The sequence below is a fragment of the Melanostigma gelatinosum genome (genome assembly GCF_949748355.1).
Source record: "Melanostigma gelatinosum genome assembly, chromosome: 2".
Classification (NCBI taxonomy): domain Eukaryota; kingdom Metazoa; phylum Chordata; class Actinopteri; order Perciformes; family Zoarcidae; genus Melanostigma; species Melanostigma gelatinosum.
In genome coordinates this window covers 16,742,396-16,760,833 of record NC_136635.1, presented here as the reverse complement: position 1 = coordinate 16,760,833, position 18,438 = coordinate 16,742,396, and the positions used below count along the sequence as shown (strand labels likewise).

Sequence of the window (18,438 nt, the reverse complement as noted above, 5' to 3'; positions counted from 1 at the left end):
TAGGTTTTTCACTTGTAGTTTGTGGATTTTGGTGAAACCCCATGTCAAAACACCTGGCAAAAAGTGGAGGCCCTGTAAGGCGTTCGTCATGTATGTTAATAGTGGCACATGTACATGTACAAAGGCTCACTGGATCTCTTGCAGCGTTGAGAAGTCACAGGAAATATTTACACTGAGGGCATCAAAGGAATAACTGTCGAGTGATGTCACAGCAGCTCCCGCTCGTCCAACACCAACATGTCTTCATTTACACGTCCTCAGTCGTAAAAAGGACTTCATAGCTATTCCAGACCTTCACACACACACACACACACCCCTCTGTGGCACATTGCTGACTACCATGGCTGCCACAGTTACCATGATGGCAATTTTGGGACCTGGTTTCCACTAGTACACCATTACTAAATACACTAATGCCCCAACTTCATAATATGACTGAATGAAATCACTCACTTATGACATTTATATGATATTTATATGAGATTACATGACATGACTGTATAGGGCATACTATACTGACTTCTATGGCATATTGAACTGTGACTTTTTTTAGGACATATGGCTTTTACATACTATGATTTTGTACAACACACTGTAAGCCAGTATTATACTGTTCCTTTTGTACGAAATTCTTACCTATGGTAATTCCATATTAAAATGCTATTTAGTATGCTAAATCTGTATAAAAGAGTTTTCAATAAGTCCAAAACCTTAGTATGAAACCAATAGTGAGCGAATTGCATACTATTTCTGGTGAAATATTACAGTACACAAACACTGGAAACTACAATGGCATAAATATCCCACAATGCCATGCGGTAGTGACGACAATGTTCATAACGGGCAAAGGCGGACAGCTCTGTAAAGTCAGTAACGCTTCGATGTTTTACAACATACTTTCTGTGACTTGGGTAAGAACAAACTTTCACACGAGTAGGTCGACAGGTGTGTACTAAGTGCTTAGGGTCAACAATATAGTGCAAAAACCTGACTTTTTCACATCTAACATACTATAATATGACTTTAATGTTTAATTCTTTCTGTAACTATTATTACGATGTGCTATAAAATGTTTGTTTACACGGACTACTTTATTATGATTTTTCTATGACTTCTTTTTGCACACTATATTATGACTTTTTATGGCGTACAATACTATGACTTTTGTCATGACATACTGTACTTTGAATTTTTTATGACATACAATACGTTGACTGTTTTATTGCATTTTATTGCTATGACTTTTAGTTTTACTACATCGTGGCTGCTACAGCTATCATGATGGCAATTTCCAGAACTGGTCTCCACTTGTACACCATTACTTACTACACCGTAGAATAATTCCACTTGAAAGTATGACGGAATGAAATCACTCACTTGTGTTTTTATTGCATTTATATTGACCTTTCCAAGCACACAAACAAATCCAAACACTGCAATACATTTCTTTAGACCAGCTGAAATAAATGACACGCAAGATGGGAAATTATAAGTTAATTTCATAAATATTTCCACCTTCTTTGTCTATTATGTCCATTTACTTAAGTAATCCAGAATTACACATGATACTAACACAACAGCAAGTACGGTGATATGCAAGATGATTTCAGTTTGTAGTGCAGGTGAAGAGTTTCTCATGACACAAAAGTCAACATGCGGGAGACAAATATAGAATCTCTTCAGTCAGCAGCCCGAACCTCTTTATTTCGTTTCCAGGAACACAACAGAAGTCAAGATACATATGCCTTCATAAGGTAATGGCACAAAGTGAAATTGGTAGCAACATTTTCAAAAACAAATACAAGCTACAAACCTTTTAACAGGGTGTATCATTATTTTGGGATTTTATTCATTATTTTGTGTAAAAAAGAACCTAAATATTAAGACGTATATAACCACATGATATCACATGGCTTTATTGCGCCAAAAGATGCTGTTACTTTTTTAATGGAATACATTTTCATGAAATTGTCATAGCATACTATACTACGGCATTTTTATGGCATAGTACACCATCGCTTATCCATGACGTACTATACTATGACTCTTTTTGGCCTTTCATGGCATACTATACTGTAACTGTTTTAGGGCATACAATACTATCATTTTGTAAGGAGTAGTACACTGTGACATTTTTATGACATACTATGCTGAGTTCTTTATAGCACACTTTACAATGATATTTTTATGGCATACACTACTCTGACTTTTTTCAAGAGGTACTATTTTATGACTTCTTATGGCATACATCCTACTACTTTGTGATATTTTTTAAGTATACAATACCATGGATTTTTTTAAATCCCTTAGCCAGTATGACTTTTTTATGACATACTATACCATAGCAATTAATTTAAATTGATACACTACCACCTGCACCTTTATGGCTCATTTGTTTTTCAGAAAGATTTCGTCTAGAATCAAAAACATTTAGCTCATTCAAAATACATACCACTTATCTGCTGTGGGACGCACACAAAGCGATACAGAGACACTGGTCAAAGGAAGATGCCACACAATATACTATTTAAAGAGTCAAAATAACTAGAAAATGCTTAAACATCCATATATGACTTGAAACAAGCTATTATATGTTCTTAAAATATGACGTATTATGATCACTTATTTCTCAAACATTCTGATTATTTTAGTTGCCCTCATACTGCGTCGTAATTGATGGACTAGAATATAGACATTGAAATGTATCTTCTGCTCGCTCATTTTTGGCTGTATATGGGAATATTTTAAGGTTTTTTTTCAATTTATTTGGGTTTGCTGTAAATTCTGCAATTATTTGGGGGACATTTCTATTTTTCATAGAATCATAAATATATAGTTCTTTCTAGGACTCCAGAATATCATATATTTAATCAGTTTTAGAGAATCTACTACAGGAACAATTATAACCTGTTCATCTTGACCACCTGATCATTTTCATGAGATAAACATGTTTTGTTTTATTTTTTAACAAAAAGATAGGGGAAAGGACGAGAGATGGGATGGAATGTCAAGTCAGTCAAGAAAAAGAGGACACATGCGTCGCTGCCTTTGTACCTCGCAGCAGGATACTTACGGCGGACCTCCACTTTACACTCCACTATGTCTTCTCCGTTGACGTTGACTGCTTTGCACATATACACTCCTCCATCAAAAGAGCAGGGCTTACGGATCACCAGTGTCAGAACACCTTGTTTACTGAGCATCCGGAACTTGGCCTCATTTGAGATGTCCATCTTGTTTTTGTACCAGGTCACTTTGGGCTAATAAGGTAGGACAAAGTATTAAAATAATACTTTTCACAATCTGCAATACTGCTCAAGTGTTTGTGTCAGAGCATTATGGGTAAGTTTCTGTTGGTTTGGGAGTCATTTTCCCTTGCTTTTATTCCTGTTGTATTTTACTCAGTTATTCGGTATTTCTGAATGATAAAAACATTTATGCATGAAAGTTCATTCTTGACTGAACTGTGTTGTTAACTCCAGAAAAAGCAGGTGAGTGGAACTTAAGTTTGGATTGTTTTGCTATTTTCTAAGTCAGGAGTGAATTTTCATGCTTAAATATTTTCATTTAGCTTTTCCTAAAAGTGCTCGAAATGAACTGCGAACATCTACAGTGTTCGGGTTGAAAGCTTTGGAAAAGCTAGAAAGTGGACCTCAAGCAGGAATTGCTTTGTCAGAATTTTATATAAATTGTCTTACTTTTTTTGACAATAAAAGATGACAGGGTGTCTTTTTCTGGGTGTGTTTTGCATGACATGTGATGACCCTACTGACCTTTGGCATGCCTCTGACTGAGCAGTTGAGGGTCGTGCTGTAACCTGCTATGATAGAACGGTTCACCAACGGATGTGTGAACTTGGGAGCCTGAGAGAAGTCATGATCCTTGTAGATGGGCGGCTTGTACTCGATACCTGGGAAGAGAGACAGACAGCCAATTGGGTAATTGGGTATTGTTCTCTTTGTGACATTCAAACAGAACCACAACTGCTTTGTAGCCGTTATTTATGTGCAGCAACAGCCCACCTGTTTTCTGGATGTAAGCGCTGTCTGTTGTGGTGCGGGGCTCTAGGCTGAGGCCCACCAGGTTGATGGCAAAGACTCGGAAGACATACTCATTCCCCATGATGAGGTCAGATGCGACGCAGTTGGTTCGCCTGTACTGCTCATAGACTGTAAACCACTCCTTCACGTGAATCACAAAAACATGGTTCAGAATCAGTATTTTCCAATTCAGTGTGGTGTTTCTGTTGATTTGTATGATCATATGGTTTTGCCTTCACAGTCACCAGATCTCAACCCAAGTAAACACTAATGGGTGATTTTGGATTGATGCGTTTGCAGCCCTGTACAACACAAATTGAAGTAGTCTAAACTGAATCCACTGTTTGTTTACTGTGACCAATAATATTCGCTAAAAATAGATTTCAAAATACCTTTATAATCTACCTGAAACTAAAGGAGCTGTGTAATTGTGCAGAGTTTATATGTATTTATTTAGGTACAAGAATGAAATAGGATATGGGCAGATTTAATTTGATTTGAATTTAATCTAACAGGTACACAGTTCATTGTTATTAATAGCATGATAATCGGCATCTCCAAGCATACTATAAAGAGTTACAACTGTCATTAATTTGATCTAATAACGACTGCAGTGAAACATGAACCATCAGCAGAGCCAGGCGGGAGAACAAGGGCCCTGCGTCACGGTACGGAGAATCCGGACCAGGTCAAGGCTAAGAGGATAAGATTAGGACATTCCTGGCCGACATCGTTCCTGGCAGCTCGAGGTGGAGGACGGTGCCAGATGGAGGTCTTGCCAGCCCATAATGCAACACTCCTGGCCCACAGATGCTCAGTATTTGCTGATTACAGTTCATGTGTCACGAGGGAGGCTAAAAATATCCCTCTGTGTCCATGAAGCACTCCTCCTCACACGTACATGCACACTCATTCACGTCAATAGAAAGAGCAAATGTGGCTTCACTGCACTAAAACTGGTACATTGCATGTTGGACTTCTTGATGGTTTCTTCTGGCTAATAGTTGTAAAATAATTTGACTGGCTACAATCAACATCAGAAGCTTGTATTCAGTTTCAATCAAATGTCATATAAATGTAGGCTCTGCTGCCAGCACCTCAGTGTGTAGTCTCACCATGGTCTTCTTCTCAGCTTTCTGAATGTTGTAACCAGTTATTTCACTGTTACCGTTGTCCTTCGGTGGCTTCCACTCGAGTGCCACATTAAAGCCCCAGACATCCATGATCTTCAGTGCGTCAGGGGTTCCTGGGAGATCTACAGAGGAGAAGTATGGATTGTGAGTAACTGCCCACAACAGGCATTGTATTCATTCCTAATAATAATACAGTTAATATACCCTCCACCAGCTCTGTGTTCAGTCCTGCTTACCAACAACCTGCAGTTCGATACTTGCTGTGTCTTCCATATTCTCAATCTGCACCTGGACATCATACTTCCCTGAGTGGTTACGCTCCGCCTTGCGAATGAAGAAAATTGTATCCGTATCGCTGTTCCTCACACTCGCCAATTTGGGGCTCAGAGGCTCCCCGTCTTTGCTCCATGTGACCTTCGGCCTGGGCTTACCCTGCACGACCAGAAAAGACAATGGAAGGGTTTCACTTCAACATGCTATGTGTCAGGTCACAAATTACAGAAGATTTCAGATGGTGATTTCGAAAGGAACCCATTGTCGTAGACAATGTTGTGCCACCAACAGGTCAGGATTTTCCCTGGCCAAATACTTAATTGTTGAGAGATTCATATTAATATGAAAGCAAGCGGGACTATGTTAGCATGTTAGCATGCTCAGTAAAAACATGGCCTTTTCTCTGTCACCTTCAGAACAAACTATACATTTTTCACCCCACTTCTGGTAAGCATCTAACAGCACTGAAGGGGCCTTTTGATTTTCCGTGTAGATACAGATATGACAATACATGAAATGAGAGTGTAGACACTTGTCAGCCAGTTGGTCAAGAAAAATAAAATTAGATTTAAAGATTTTATCCAAATCAACAACTGCTACAGGTACACCCATTTTTTGTTTTATGATATGTAATCAGTCTCATGCTGCATCTCTCTTCAACAGCGTTATACACCATAACATTACAAAGACAATCCCACTGTCCTCTTTTGAAGATTTTGAAGACAAACATCAAAAATCCAACATGACATCTTCTTGGTAGCACATATACACACAAAGCCAAATACACACATCAAACAGAATGTGTATCAACATCATTTCAGTTCATATATTAATGAAAAACGTTTGCTATGATCCCAATTGTTTCATTATGATGAATTATGATTTTATTTTCTGCATCTTCCAGATTTACCCAAGTCAATGGTTAATTCGGTGTATGGATGAAGATTTAAGAAGGTACACTGTATGCTGCACCTGGAATTTAATCACAAGGTTGACAGTTTCTCCAACTATCTTGACGAGAGTCTGGCGGAGATTTCGAGGGAGCCAAACTTTAGGGCGTTCTGTGAAAGAAAAAAACACAAGAAGAATGACGGGAAATGAAAAATGGAGGAGACTCAAGACTCAAGGGTGAATTTAAACTGAAGGACAGTCAGTTATATGAGATGTATTGGTTGAAACTAAAGAAGCAGAGAGCTGACAAAAGTCATCAAATCTATAAATGCTCACGCATTATCTCTCTGATGGTGACAGGTTGAGCCAGAGTGGTGGGAGCACTGGGTCCCGCCATGTTGTAGGCCCGCACACGGAACTGCAGCTTGTCTCCGGTGGTGAGATTTTTGATGACCATTGATGTCCGGTCAGTCAGACGCTGCATGGCTGGTATCCATTCATCCGCTGCGACCAGGAAACACACAACAAGGGGGAAAAAACAGTTCATGACAGCAAGTAACGTAATTTCAGTCATTACCAAGATTCATTTGATCATATTCATCAAGCTGACAGCCAAGAGGCATCCCTTAAGCAAAGAATTACAAGAAAAGGGGTTCATGCATACATCGAAACTGACTTTTATATGTTACTTTTTGCAACAAGAAAATAACTCAAATTGACCAATTGTATGATCGGTAAATGGATATTTGTCCATACACTACAATGAACTGCTGTCACAGATTTTGTTATTTATTTTAAATATTTTTTTCTGGGTGCATTTCCTTAGTTGGATAGCTGATAGTATACGTGTGAGAGAGAGGAATGACATATCCAACAGGGTTTGTTGCAATTGTATGATATAAACGATTACCATTTGGCTAGCAGGGTGCCTTCTGTCAGAGATTTTGTCATTCTTCTCCGAACTGACGACAGTTTGTGGTAATCTAAAAGTCCTGTGTGGGCCGTTTGGACGTTTGGAGATCACAGTTGCTGCCCTTCACTGTGATTAACTGATTGATGGATATAAACTCTGTTGATATATGTTATTAACAAAACGCTCCTTATCAAAAGCATGCAGGTGGTTGTGTCCAGCACTTACTTCCCTCCTTGCAGTACTCAACTCCATAACCCTCGAGTTCAGCCGAGCCAACCCTCTCAGGCGGCCGCCACTTCAGCGAGATGGAAGTGTCACTGACGTCGTCAAGGCTGAGTCCGATGGGCTCACTTGTGGGGGCTGAGAGTGAGGTAGAGGGCAGATAAATGATTCTGTTAGTCAGTTAGAGCATTAAAGAAATAAATACAGAATTAATTATGAAACAAGTGGATGAACCTGATCAGGAATTAGCAAATTTAAAAAACTGCATCAAGTTGTTTTAAGGTAGAATGAGGAATGAACGTACATTTTTGGTGGCTCCCCACATTCAATTGAACTTTTACTTACCTATGGGCAACAGAATGCTACCAAGGCAGCAAGTTAGTTGATTAGTTTGATCTTTGCACCAATTAAAGGGGAATTAGTTTGTGTATGTGGTTATATGGGGCTGGTGTTGACTGTTTCTGTCGATATAATCTTCAGTATGCTTGTGAGATATTGTAGCTGTTTGTCATATATGGTTAAGGAAATCATAGCATAGCTACTGTATATGTTATGCATTAGAAATGTGAACCTGTGGTGCCTGGTTGTGTGCGAAACTAGTTCCACTTCACATTTAATTTGCCACCATCGCGACCTGGCCACAGATAAACGAAAGAAAATAGATGGATGTATTTAATTTACTTAGAGTGAAGTCCATGAGTACATATAATGTAATCTAACAACAGACCATGATCCAAATTCATATAACAGCAAAAACAATATCAATTTCGGTATCAGTGTATTTGTGGTTGTGTTATCAGTTATCAAAACAGTCTATTAGCCTGTAAGCTTGTGTACGCCATCGCGGGAAAGATGAGCTGTCTGAGTGACCTGGAGTTCACAGCAGGTCTGAAGTCTAAGTGCCTGCTGTACTTTCTGTCCCGCAGGGATGAAATGACATGATTGAAATTTGCATTAAAAGACGTTGGTTTATCAGCTACATCCCACGCATTGCTTTCACCACAGAAGTGGCAAAAGCAAGCAGCCAGAGACATAACACGTTTTAGCTGCAGAGACTAAAAGGCTCTGTTTTCAAGAAATAAAGAAAATGACAAAGCAATATACATTTTTACAGTGCATTAGATAGCATTGAGATTTAGGGTCCAATCGCTCATTTACAAGCATGTTTTTTGTCTGCTCATAGAGATAAATAATGATCATAGAATACTAAATGCTCATTTCTTTTTTGTGTGAGACTGAAGAGAAATGAATCTAGTTGTTTTCAATTCCACAGAATAAAGCCTGATGAAACACTGAAAATATGAGTACCGAGTCATCATGTCAAACACAGTAAATGAAATGGCTACTTTAGCATCTGGAGCAGTGACCTCCACCAACGATTCACACACTTTTGTCTCAAGATTCACCGCCAAGACATCCCAAATATGCAATATCAGCGACTAATATTGGAAGTATGATGATTTGGGATAAGTAACAAACACTACGAGTAAAGAATACAAATAGCAACAGACTGGAACATCTTTTTATCTTTCCGAGGTCATTTTTAGTCAGCCATATATGTCCATGTTGTTGCAACAACTTGTTGACAACTTGTGATCTGACTGAAAGATAATGAATTTCAGTTGCGGTCTTGTCGTCACTAAGGCCAGGACTCCATGTCAAATGGCAGAGGCTAAGTATTCAGTGCAAGCGAATGATGGGAGCACATGTCAGAGGTCAAGGGCTTCCTTGTGTCACAGCAGCGGGGATTGTTTCAAAAGTAGCTCAAACAAGCAAATCACAAGCAAATCATCAGCAGCATGATATCTAAAACGATGTTTAACACCATCAAACATGTACTCCAATGAAAGAAATGAGCTGCTGGAATATGCCGCCAAATTTCCCATAACTGTCACACATGTGCAAACTAAATTAAGTTTCATTTCCAATTCTAAAAACCTGCATGAAATGCATCATCTTAAAATGAATAATGCCGACTACCAACAGGTTCCGGCTCTGGCTCTGGTAGACAGGACAGGAGGAGCCAAGGATCAAATCATCAACCCTGCCCATCTGAGCCACAGCAACCCTTGTTAAACAAGCGACATTGTAAGACTCGGGTGTAATATTTCCTCATCATCTTGTCATCATGTGGTGATGTAACAGACATACACACCGTCATGAGTGGCATTACTCAGAAAGGACCTGTGAGTCGCATGTGATGCTATGTGCAACATATATTTTTGTTACACAGACAATCCACAGGCTTCTCGGATTACAACAAACACGACCCGTCCTGTCTTGACCACAAATCAACCAGGCCCCGTGACCAGAGTGAAACCTTAGTCTGAGCAAACCAGGCATGAAAGACCCTGGACTCATCAAAAGACTGACACATCATCTTCATCGCCCTCTACCGTCACTCATTCAGATCAGTCATCGTCCTCGTGTTACTGTAGTGTGGCGAGTGTAAGAAAATGTAGCTTTTCTTTTGTTTTCATTTGATCTATAAATGCATGATCTCTGTCATCGAAGAGTTTTAACAATGACAGCTCATTTCGTTGAATGAGCTGTGGAGCAAATGTCTGAAAATGATTCATTGAATGCACAGAGTGGGACAGGAGCTGGTATAAACCTGTTGATGAAGACTCACCGACTGGCACAAAAGGCTGCGAGGCTGGACTGTGACGAGACATGCCGATGCCGTTGACGGCATAGACTCGCATCTCGTACTCCATTCCTTCAATCATCCGCTTGGCTTCATAGGTTGTTTCACAATAAGGGTCAAAGTTCAGTCTCATCCACCTGTAGCTCTTCTTCTTCTTTCTCTCCATCACGTAGCCTTAGAAATAAATGTTGTCATCGACTGGGATAGTCAGAACAATAAAGGAGGAGAAGACTTCCACATCATTTGAACAAATGAAGCATTTTGACATGTTTTACCAATAACTGGCTGTCCACCATCAAACAGAGGGGGATCCCACTGGACCACACAGGAGTCCTCTCCCACACTGAGGATTCTGGGAGCCTGGGGAGGATCTGGAACATCTGGGGGAAACATGACTCGTGTTCAGAAATAAAAAAGCCTGTATATTTACACATACAGGTGATGAACTGGTTTTCCAAACAGATTTAGTGTATTTGTTTACACTGTGATGACAATAAAAAGCCAACTTTTTTTTTAACAAATGAATGTCGGTCTTACCGACAACTTTCACATTGATATTTGCAGTGTCCTCCCCAGCGGGGTTTCGAACCACAACAGAATAGATCCCCTCGTCCTGCCTCTCAGCCCCCTCGATGGTGAAGATACAGTGTCCCTTGATGGTTTCAACATGGACCCGACTGCCTCCCTCTGTGACAACCTTCAGCGCACAATGAGAACCAGAGGTAGGCAAAGATGCTGCATGGTACAATCCATGTATTACATAAACATCATGTCAGAAATTGGAGAGGTAATAAACACTACACTTTCCATCTCAAAGTTCATTGAAGTATTTGGGCAAATCATGCTTTTAAAAGCCAACAATATGATATGAACACACAACTCCAGACGTCACCATGCAAATGCAGGACCAGCTTCTGAAATGAAAGTCTAATGAGTTGTTTGTTGTACTGATTTCTTGCAGTTTGAACGAAATATTGTTCACTCAAAGTTCTTTTCTCCGCTACAGAGGTGTCTTTCATTTGATTTTACCATCCCAAAATGTAAAGTAATTTTGCATAACTTCAGAATATTTATCATTGTACTTTATTTGATTATATTATTTCACAGAGTCCTTTTATAAAGTTGCCATACAAAAACATACTTACTGCCCAGTTTCCTCTGACCTGTGTCTGTCTTTAGGGAGATTCAGGACATGCTCTTACCTTATTGATGTGGATGGATTCTGACCTCATGCAGTATTTGTTACCATGCTCTTAATGCTATGTAAAGGGGAGACGTAAAAGTGAAACACATATGTACACCGATAGCCACTAGAGAAGTTGTTTTTCATGTATTTGTCTGTATCTGACTGTGAGTGTTACTGCTGCAGCCTGTTCTTTCTTCATGGTTGTAAAGCAGTAAATCAATATAACACACAACCTGATTAGTCAAGTAGCAGCATGATCAATTCTTTGTTGTCTTGAACTGGTAATGGTAACACATTTGCAAGTTTACATGTAGTGAAATGCATAGACTGCAACTTCTCTACTGGCTGTATTTGCACATCCAATACACTATAGGTGAGCCTATTGTTTTCTTTAGAGACAAAGAGGTTGTAAGCTTATTGTCCAAAGACACACATGGGTTAGAGACACTTTTGACTAACTTGGATTTCAATCTACCACAAACAGTTATATACTCATACGGGACACGCATGCTTACTTTCCCATCCGTCAAGGTCCAAGAGGATGCCGGCCCTTCTTTCTCTTCTCCATCAGGTTTTACAGAACTAGCCTACATTTGAGCAGAGCAAAGCGGTAGAAGTCGAAGAGAACAGAGAGGGCATGAACACCTCTCTTTCTCCTCAACTCAAAGAACCCGCCAGCAGGGTGGCATCGTTGCATTAAGCTGTTATTAGCTTTGCTACTTCAGCTTGGCTATTAAAACATCTCAGTACTCCAGACACATTTATTAACAGGGAGGAATGCATTAGTTCTCACAGTATCAGTGAGTCTTGACTGGTGATATCAGAGTGATATCAGAATTCAGGCCCATGCTGACTCAAATAGCTGGATCGGGTATCTATGACAATGGTGCCGATATGTTCAATTTAATTCTATGGTATGTACTATAACATCATGTACTGGCATTTTACTTCCTATTTGAGTTTTTTAAACAATTTTTTTCTGCAATTGAAAGGTTTACAGTCAAATTGCAATTCCTGTTATTTATGAAGATTCTTTACCCACTTGCTGGTGTACAATTTATAATTTTAATAATAAATAATAAATCAGTGAATACCTTATTTGTTCGATTTTTTTTCTCACAAAGTTATGAAAGTATTGTTCAAGTCAAGCCTGATGTTGCCTTTTACATAAAAGAATGATCCCAATCTCTTCCACATCAGCCGATGCCTAAAGCCGAGATATCGGGATGGAGAAAGTAAGATTGGTGCATCGCTAATCTAGAGCTAACCTGTGCGGCTCCAAATAGTAGTAAAAAGAGAGTAATCTCCTCAACTTGTATTGTATTAAAACTGCACTACATGTTGTTTAAATATGCCAAAATTGTTTTTTGAATTTTACATTGCAGCGTTAGTAAAGTTTAATTTTGATTGTGAATTAGGCTTTGCTTTCACAGCAAGCCTCAGATTTCAGATGATACCTACTGTGCTCTGGACCGACATTAGATGTCAGACGATCGGTGTGTTGCTGATTAATAAGACAAGTCTATTTTACCTTCCCTCCTTTGGTCCAGACCACTGTGGGAGCAGGGTCTCCAGTGATGGGGACATCCAAACGCAGCTTGTTGCCAGCCACCACCACGATGGTTGACTCAGCGGTGCGACCCATACAGTCCAGGTGGATCTTCGGAGGATCTTGTAGAGGAAGAGAGTAATGGTTAAAATGAACAGACCCTTGCGTTTCATCTGGCTTCCTACGAGAGAATAAGTTTGTGGTACCTTGGCGTGGCACGTAATCAATCTTCACCTCTAGGACACAGAGGAAAAAAAAGGGTGTTAGAAATGGTTTTAAGTGAAATTTAGCTTGTGAAACTACGAATAATGTTAAAATGATAAAAGCAAAAAGCATCAATATTACCCAGGAAATTGAGTTTAGCAGAAAGGTTGAAAGCATGGCCATCTGGCACAAAAGTGTAGTCTCCCTCATCCTCTGGTTTGACCTCATCTATGGTCAGTTTGTGGATCCTAAAATGGTAAAAATGTTTTCATTTTAGTTCATGTTGTCATGAGATATGTAGCCTACAGCATATTTAACGCATGTGTCCTCACCTGCCAACATGTGTGATATTTATTCTGGCATCCGGCTTGACTTCTGCACCATTCTTGTACCAGGTTCCTCTCACATTCTCATCCGACACCTCACACTTAAACACCGCCTGATCCTCTGCCTTCACTGTGAGGTCTGCGATGCTCTGGTAGACCTCCAGGACTTTTTCTACCCAATCAGAGAAAACAAGAGCTCAGAGTTCAGATCATGTAAACTATTGAGGCTTTCAGACTTCAGAGGAAGTGCTACTGTACGAGACGGTGAAATAAGATGCAATAAGATGATGATGCATGACGATATTATCGTAAAGAAATTAGATGCAGCGATTCTACGTGAGGATAACATAGTAATCATATCTTCGAGCGTAGGGTGTTCATTATGTGTGCAGCCTTTGTGAGTTGTATCTTAGCAACAGGCACAAGGAGACTAGTTAATTGGATTGAGGACAGACGATGAAGTGGGAGGATATGAAGACCAGATGAAGGAGCTTCAGGCTATTACTGTAAACCACGAGAAATAATGTACACGGGAGTTATTAAGGGTATCCCTAAGAAATTGTTATCTGTGCGAGATAACAATTTATCTCTATTTCGTCACACCACGCTCCTTATAAAGGAGTTCCTCGTCAGCTCACTGCCAGGAACTGCAGATAAGGTGGTTATAGTACTATGGGAGTTCTGCCAAGCACTGAGGTGTTGGGCACACACACACACACACACACACACACACACACACACACACACACACACACACACACACACACACACACTGTATATCACACAGGAATATATATGCAGAGTATATGTGTCTTTTTTTGGGGGCGGGGTTCATGAATAGCTCTGCTCTGTGAGCTAATGGTACTAAGATGAAATGGTTACCGGATATATTTATCCACCTGTAACATTGGTGTGCAAAACATGGCATGTCTTAAATACACTAAAAGTCATCATATTTAAAAAAACAACAACAAAAAAAACATAACAAAATCTGACTCAGAATCAGACTTACAAATATCTGAGGGGCCCAGTGCAGATCTTTCATCAGCATCACCGGGCTGTTGTGACTTGGTACTAGAGGCAATTCTATCATCTAGCAACAAAACATACTTTAAAACCATAACTTATATTTTATATAAAATAAAGACAATGAAAAATTCCCACGGTGATGTTGAGAAACTTTAAAAGTGTTGCATTTCAAAGATCACCATAGTTTTGGGTGTCTTTTTGCTATAAACGATCGAAATGCGAGGCGTTATTTAGCCTGATTCCACATGGTTGTAAAGCTTCTATTTTGCCTTTTGAAAAAGTGGGACATTAAAGCAACACAATCAAACAGCAACACAAGAAAAAACAAAGAGCAGAGAGAGAAACGGGCTGACTTGTGCAAACTCGTGCCCTTCAGGTGAAATATGTTTGACGTCTTCTAACTTTAGCTTGCGTGTGGACTTCTTGGCAGGAACCTTGGCAGAATAATGCGGGCAAATGGCGAGAGTCACTGTACCCTAAATATAGACAGCATGCCGGGGGTGGCGTGACTGTTGGTAGGGTATGAGAATGTAGACTTGGAGCGTTCATCACTGACAAAAGTGGCTCTTACTGTACACAGCTCACATGACTGACACTCACCCTGCACCATGAGTTCAGCCATAGACTCGCCACCGTTGGTTTTAACCTTGTAGTGGCCGCAGTCTTCTTTCGTGGCCTCATTAATGATCAGGACATGTTTGCAGCCGTCTTTCTTGAAGCGATACTTGAAAGACTCGTCTCTCGTCAATTCCACACCGTCTTTTTCCCTGCACAGAAATTCACAGCAACAAAAAATATCGTGATTTTCAGTCATGATGAAAAGTATCGTAACAACACTTGTCTTTAACAGCTGGTTAACATTCAACCTTTCATTTTGGCGCTTTCAACCACATCTCATCTCTTGCCCATACAATAAATGGCCACTTGTGTTTCGGTCCACATTTAGGTGTTAGGTGTTGTAAGGTGTAAGTAAGTTAGATTCATTTTCTGAATGAGATTTGGGCCAAAAGCTCAGAAAAGTATACATGGACCTTGGAGCTCAGCCAACACTGTGTCACACTGAAATGTTGCTTTGATTGAAATACATTCGACTTGTTTTGATTTAGTGACAGTTAATCTGGCAACATCCGTTTATCCATCAAACCATGACACACGGATGTTTTAGCTGAGTTTAGCGATGTTTCTTTTGCATGTCAGCAGCAACAGGTTTACCTTTTAGGATTTATGATCCAACAGCATGAACACGTGACTCAGATTTGTGTGTGTAAAGAAGAATATCTCACCATTTAACATTGGCTCCTTCCTCCGAGACTTCACACTCTAGCTCCACCCTCTCACCCTTCATGACCATCTGATCCTCCAGATTCTTCACAATCACAATGGGAGGCTCTGCAGGAATCAGAGACGAATGAGAGGTTGAACTGAAAATCTCGAACATCTTCTGTACTCATTGTGTTGTAAATTTCCTCTAAATCTTGAATACCTTTAACAAAGAGCTCAGTGGTGCATTTCTCCTCTCCCGCCACACAGCAATATGCGGCATCATCTGCCAAGGAGCAGTGGTTGATGGTGAGGTAGCGCATGTTGCCAACACTCTCAAAGATGTACCTTCATAAAGACCAGGAAGACTTTTAAACATTGTACTTTGGGTGAGAGCTATAACTTGAAAACTTGAAGTTGATGAAATGACAAACTAGTTGGGGAAAGAGCTGCTATGCAGTTGTTTTGTAAAATCCAAAATAAGATTAAAACATTTTTTATTGCCCTTTGACACTTACTTGCTATGGATGTAATGAAGGACGAGTTTGTCCATATGTTGATGAAAGCAGAAGCGAAGGAGAGACAGAGAGAATTAAATGTATAAAAATGTTATGTTCACCAACATACTTTAGGATTGCTACTGTATTATTTGAATGCTTCATGATGTTTTATTTTAGGTGACTAGTTTAGGTCTCCTCTCTAAATTCTAACCTTGCTGATGGTTGAATTTCTTGTCCGTTCTTAAACCATTTCACCTCAGCATCTGGATTGGCCACCTCAATGGCCAGTTTTATTTTATGTCCCTTTGACACTTGGTAAGCTGGATCCAACTTTTTGAGGAAAGCTAAGTTTCAGAGAAGGTAAACATACAATTCCAAAGTTAGAATTAGGTTCTAACTTTACATTGGGTCGGAATTAGACCAAGCACAACCTAAGACGTCTGCACAAACCTTCACTTTTCTTCTCTTCTTTCTTCATCTTCTTCAGCCTCTTGAGCATGCCTCTCAGGTCGGTAATGCCGTACTGAAAAGCAATCTTCTCATATTCTGAAGAAGGAGCATGGTTGAGAATGTTCCAGACATCCGTGTCCGGCTCTGCGCTCACCTGCACGGCTCTAATACACCAACCAGAGGAGGATGTTCAAAACACAGAGTTTAAAATGAATATTGTGAAGGAAGTAGGCTATAACAGAAGCACATACTGACATGATGGTAATACCTCAGAAACATATACTACTCATGATAACTTACTTTATTCAGGATTAATTCACGTTGAACTATTAATGAATCATTGTAGTCAACTTCATACATTGTTTACTTCCTTATAGCATACAAAATGGTGTGATAAAGATAAGAAGTGTTTTCTATTTAAAAATGATGAATTCTTGCATTGCCAAAAAATTGCTACACACAAAATAACAAAAAAATAATATCAAATCCAAGCAATTATATAATGTGCTTGGATTAGGGGTAAGATCAATGTATATTCAAAACCCTCTTGTTAATTAATTTAAGCAAATTTTCTATTCATGATTTCTGTATGGCCCAGCTGAATGCTGCCTATACCTTCGTCCTTCATGGGAGTTGTAATATTTGTGATAAACTTGCTAAAACGATGAGGTATTTTAATTTTACAAGCAAGTAAAATCTCCATTTAGTCTAAAATATGGACAGAAAAAAGGTGAAAAAATAACTAATGGAAGTAGGAACACAATCTGCGCTGTCCTCCCCTTCCTCTCACCTCTCTCTACCTCATTAGTCTGCGTGTCTTTACCTCACCTGTCCACTAGATGCCCTCAGCAACTTTTCTAGCTCAGCCAATCACCTGGCAGCCTTCGTGAGCAGTCGTGTGCCTGCAGCTTCTTTTCTTCCTAGTGTTCAAACTGTCTGTCGTTAATGTGTGTAAATATTTTCCTGTTGCATATTTGTTGCTGATATTTGACTTGCTGCACGTTGCTGGCTTTTGTCCCGATTGCCCAAGTGAGTAAAATGCTGTTCACAAATATTGTGAGCACCTTGTTGCACCTCAATAACAAAGATTACAAACATGGTTAGCAAACTAGTATTGGCTTATACTATTGAATCAACACTTAGGGTACAACATAGTGTAACAAATTAGTAAATGAATACATAACTTTAGATAACTGACAGATGAATGTATGCAAAACAACATTTTCCTACGATACTCAGCAGTTTCTTACCGATTTGAGGATTTTAAGAAACTGCTGCTCATTCAAAGGAACAACCCAAGAGTCAAATATGGCAAAACAAAGCAGACATGTTAAAACACAGCATATCAACAGTAACACTATCTGCATGTTAGAAACATGCCTTTAACAGTAGTTAATGTAATATCATAGGAGTTGTAAAACTGCAGGTAAACATGCATGAATAAATACGGACGCACTAATGTAATTCTGTGTTCGGGGTTGGATATGGTGTCCAAATGTTTTGTGCACAAAGGACAATGAGTGTTTCGAGACTTTTGACGTGTTGTGAAAGTGACTTGTGTTTCTGAGTGAAGAATGCAAAGAATGTTCATAATGTCAGAGAAAACCAACATGTAACGTAAAGAGAAGTGTTGCTGTGGGAGTTGTTGTAGAAAGGAAAAGAAAAAGAGTGCAATATTAGCGATCACATCGATCAATCTATAAGTGTGATAGTGAAAGTGAGATAAGATAGGGTGACTAGATAGTGGAAGTGGAAAATCAGGACTTTTATTGTTGTTGCTGCATGTGTATTTATTTGTATTTTCACTGGCAGAGA

The 18,438-nt window shown here is 39.5% G+C and overlaps 1 protein-coding gene across 1 annotated transcript in view; it reads right to left on the bottom strand.

Moving 5' to 3' along the window:
- Positions 1 to 1,360: 1,360 nt before the first annotated feature.
- The window catches only part of mybpc3 (myosin binding protein C3), a 29,381-nt gene continuing 12,303 nt past the window's right edge, over positions 1,361 to 18,438 (bottom strand). Inside the window, exons 9-30 of the mRNA XM_079289367.1 lie at positions 17,874 to 17,900; positions 16,624 to 16,787; positions 16,385 to 16,517; positions 15,897 to 16,021; positions 15,697 to 15,802; positions 15,014 to 15,180; positions 13,391 to 13,556; positions 13,200 to 13,306; positions 13,061 to 13,090; positions 12,837 to 12,976; positions 11,821 to 11,892; positions 10,657 to 10,816; positions 10,395 to 10,499; positions 10,105 to 10,293; positions 7,476 to 7,610; positions 6,674 to 6,841; positions 6,419 to 6,507; positions 5,410 to 5,605; positions 5,156 to 5,295; positions 4,023 to 4,182; positions 3,774 to 3,910; positions 1,361 to 3,260 (exon numbers count right to left, since the gene is read on the bottom strand). Of these exons, the coding sequence (XP_079145493.1) occupies positions 2,958 to 3,260; positions 3,774 to 3,910; positions 4,023 to 4,182; positions 5,156 to 5,295; positions 5,410 to 5,605; positions 6,419 to 6,507; positions 6,674 to 6,841; positions 7,476 to 7,610; positions 10,105 to 10,293; positions 10,395 to 10,499; positions 10,657 to 10,816; positions 11,821 to 11,892; positions 12,837 to 12,976; positions 13,061 to 13,090; positions 13,200 to 13,306; positions 13,391 to 13,556; positions 15,014 to 15,180; positions 15,697 to 15,802; positions 15,897 to 16,021; positions 16,385 to 16,517; positions 16,624 to 16,787; positions 17,874 to 17,900 (3,019 nt within the window). The 3' untranslated portion in view covers positions 1,361 to 2,957. The remainder of the gene's footprint in view (positions 3,261 to 3,773; positions 3,911 to 4,022; positions 4,183 to 5,155; positions 5,296 to 5,409; positions 5,606 to 6,418; positions 6,508 to 6,673; positions 6,842 to 7,475; positions 7,611 to 10,104; positions 10,294 to 10,394; positions 10,500 to 10,656; positions 10,817 to 11,820; positions 11,893 to 12,836; positions 12,977 to 13,060; positions 13,091 to 13,199; positions 13,307 to 13,390; positions 13,557 to 15,013; positions 15,181 to 15,696; positions 15,803 to 15,896; positions 16,022 to 16,384; positions 16,518 to 16,623; positions 16,788 to 17,873; positions 17,901 to 18,438) is intronic.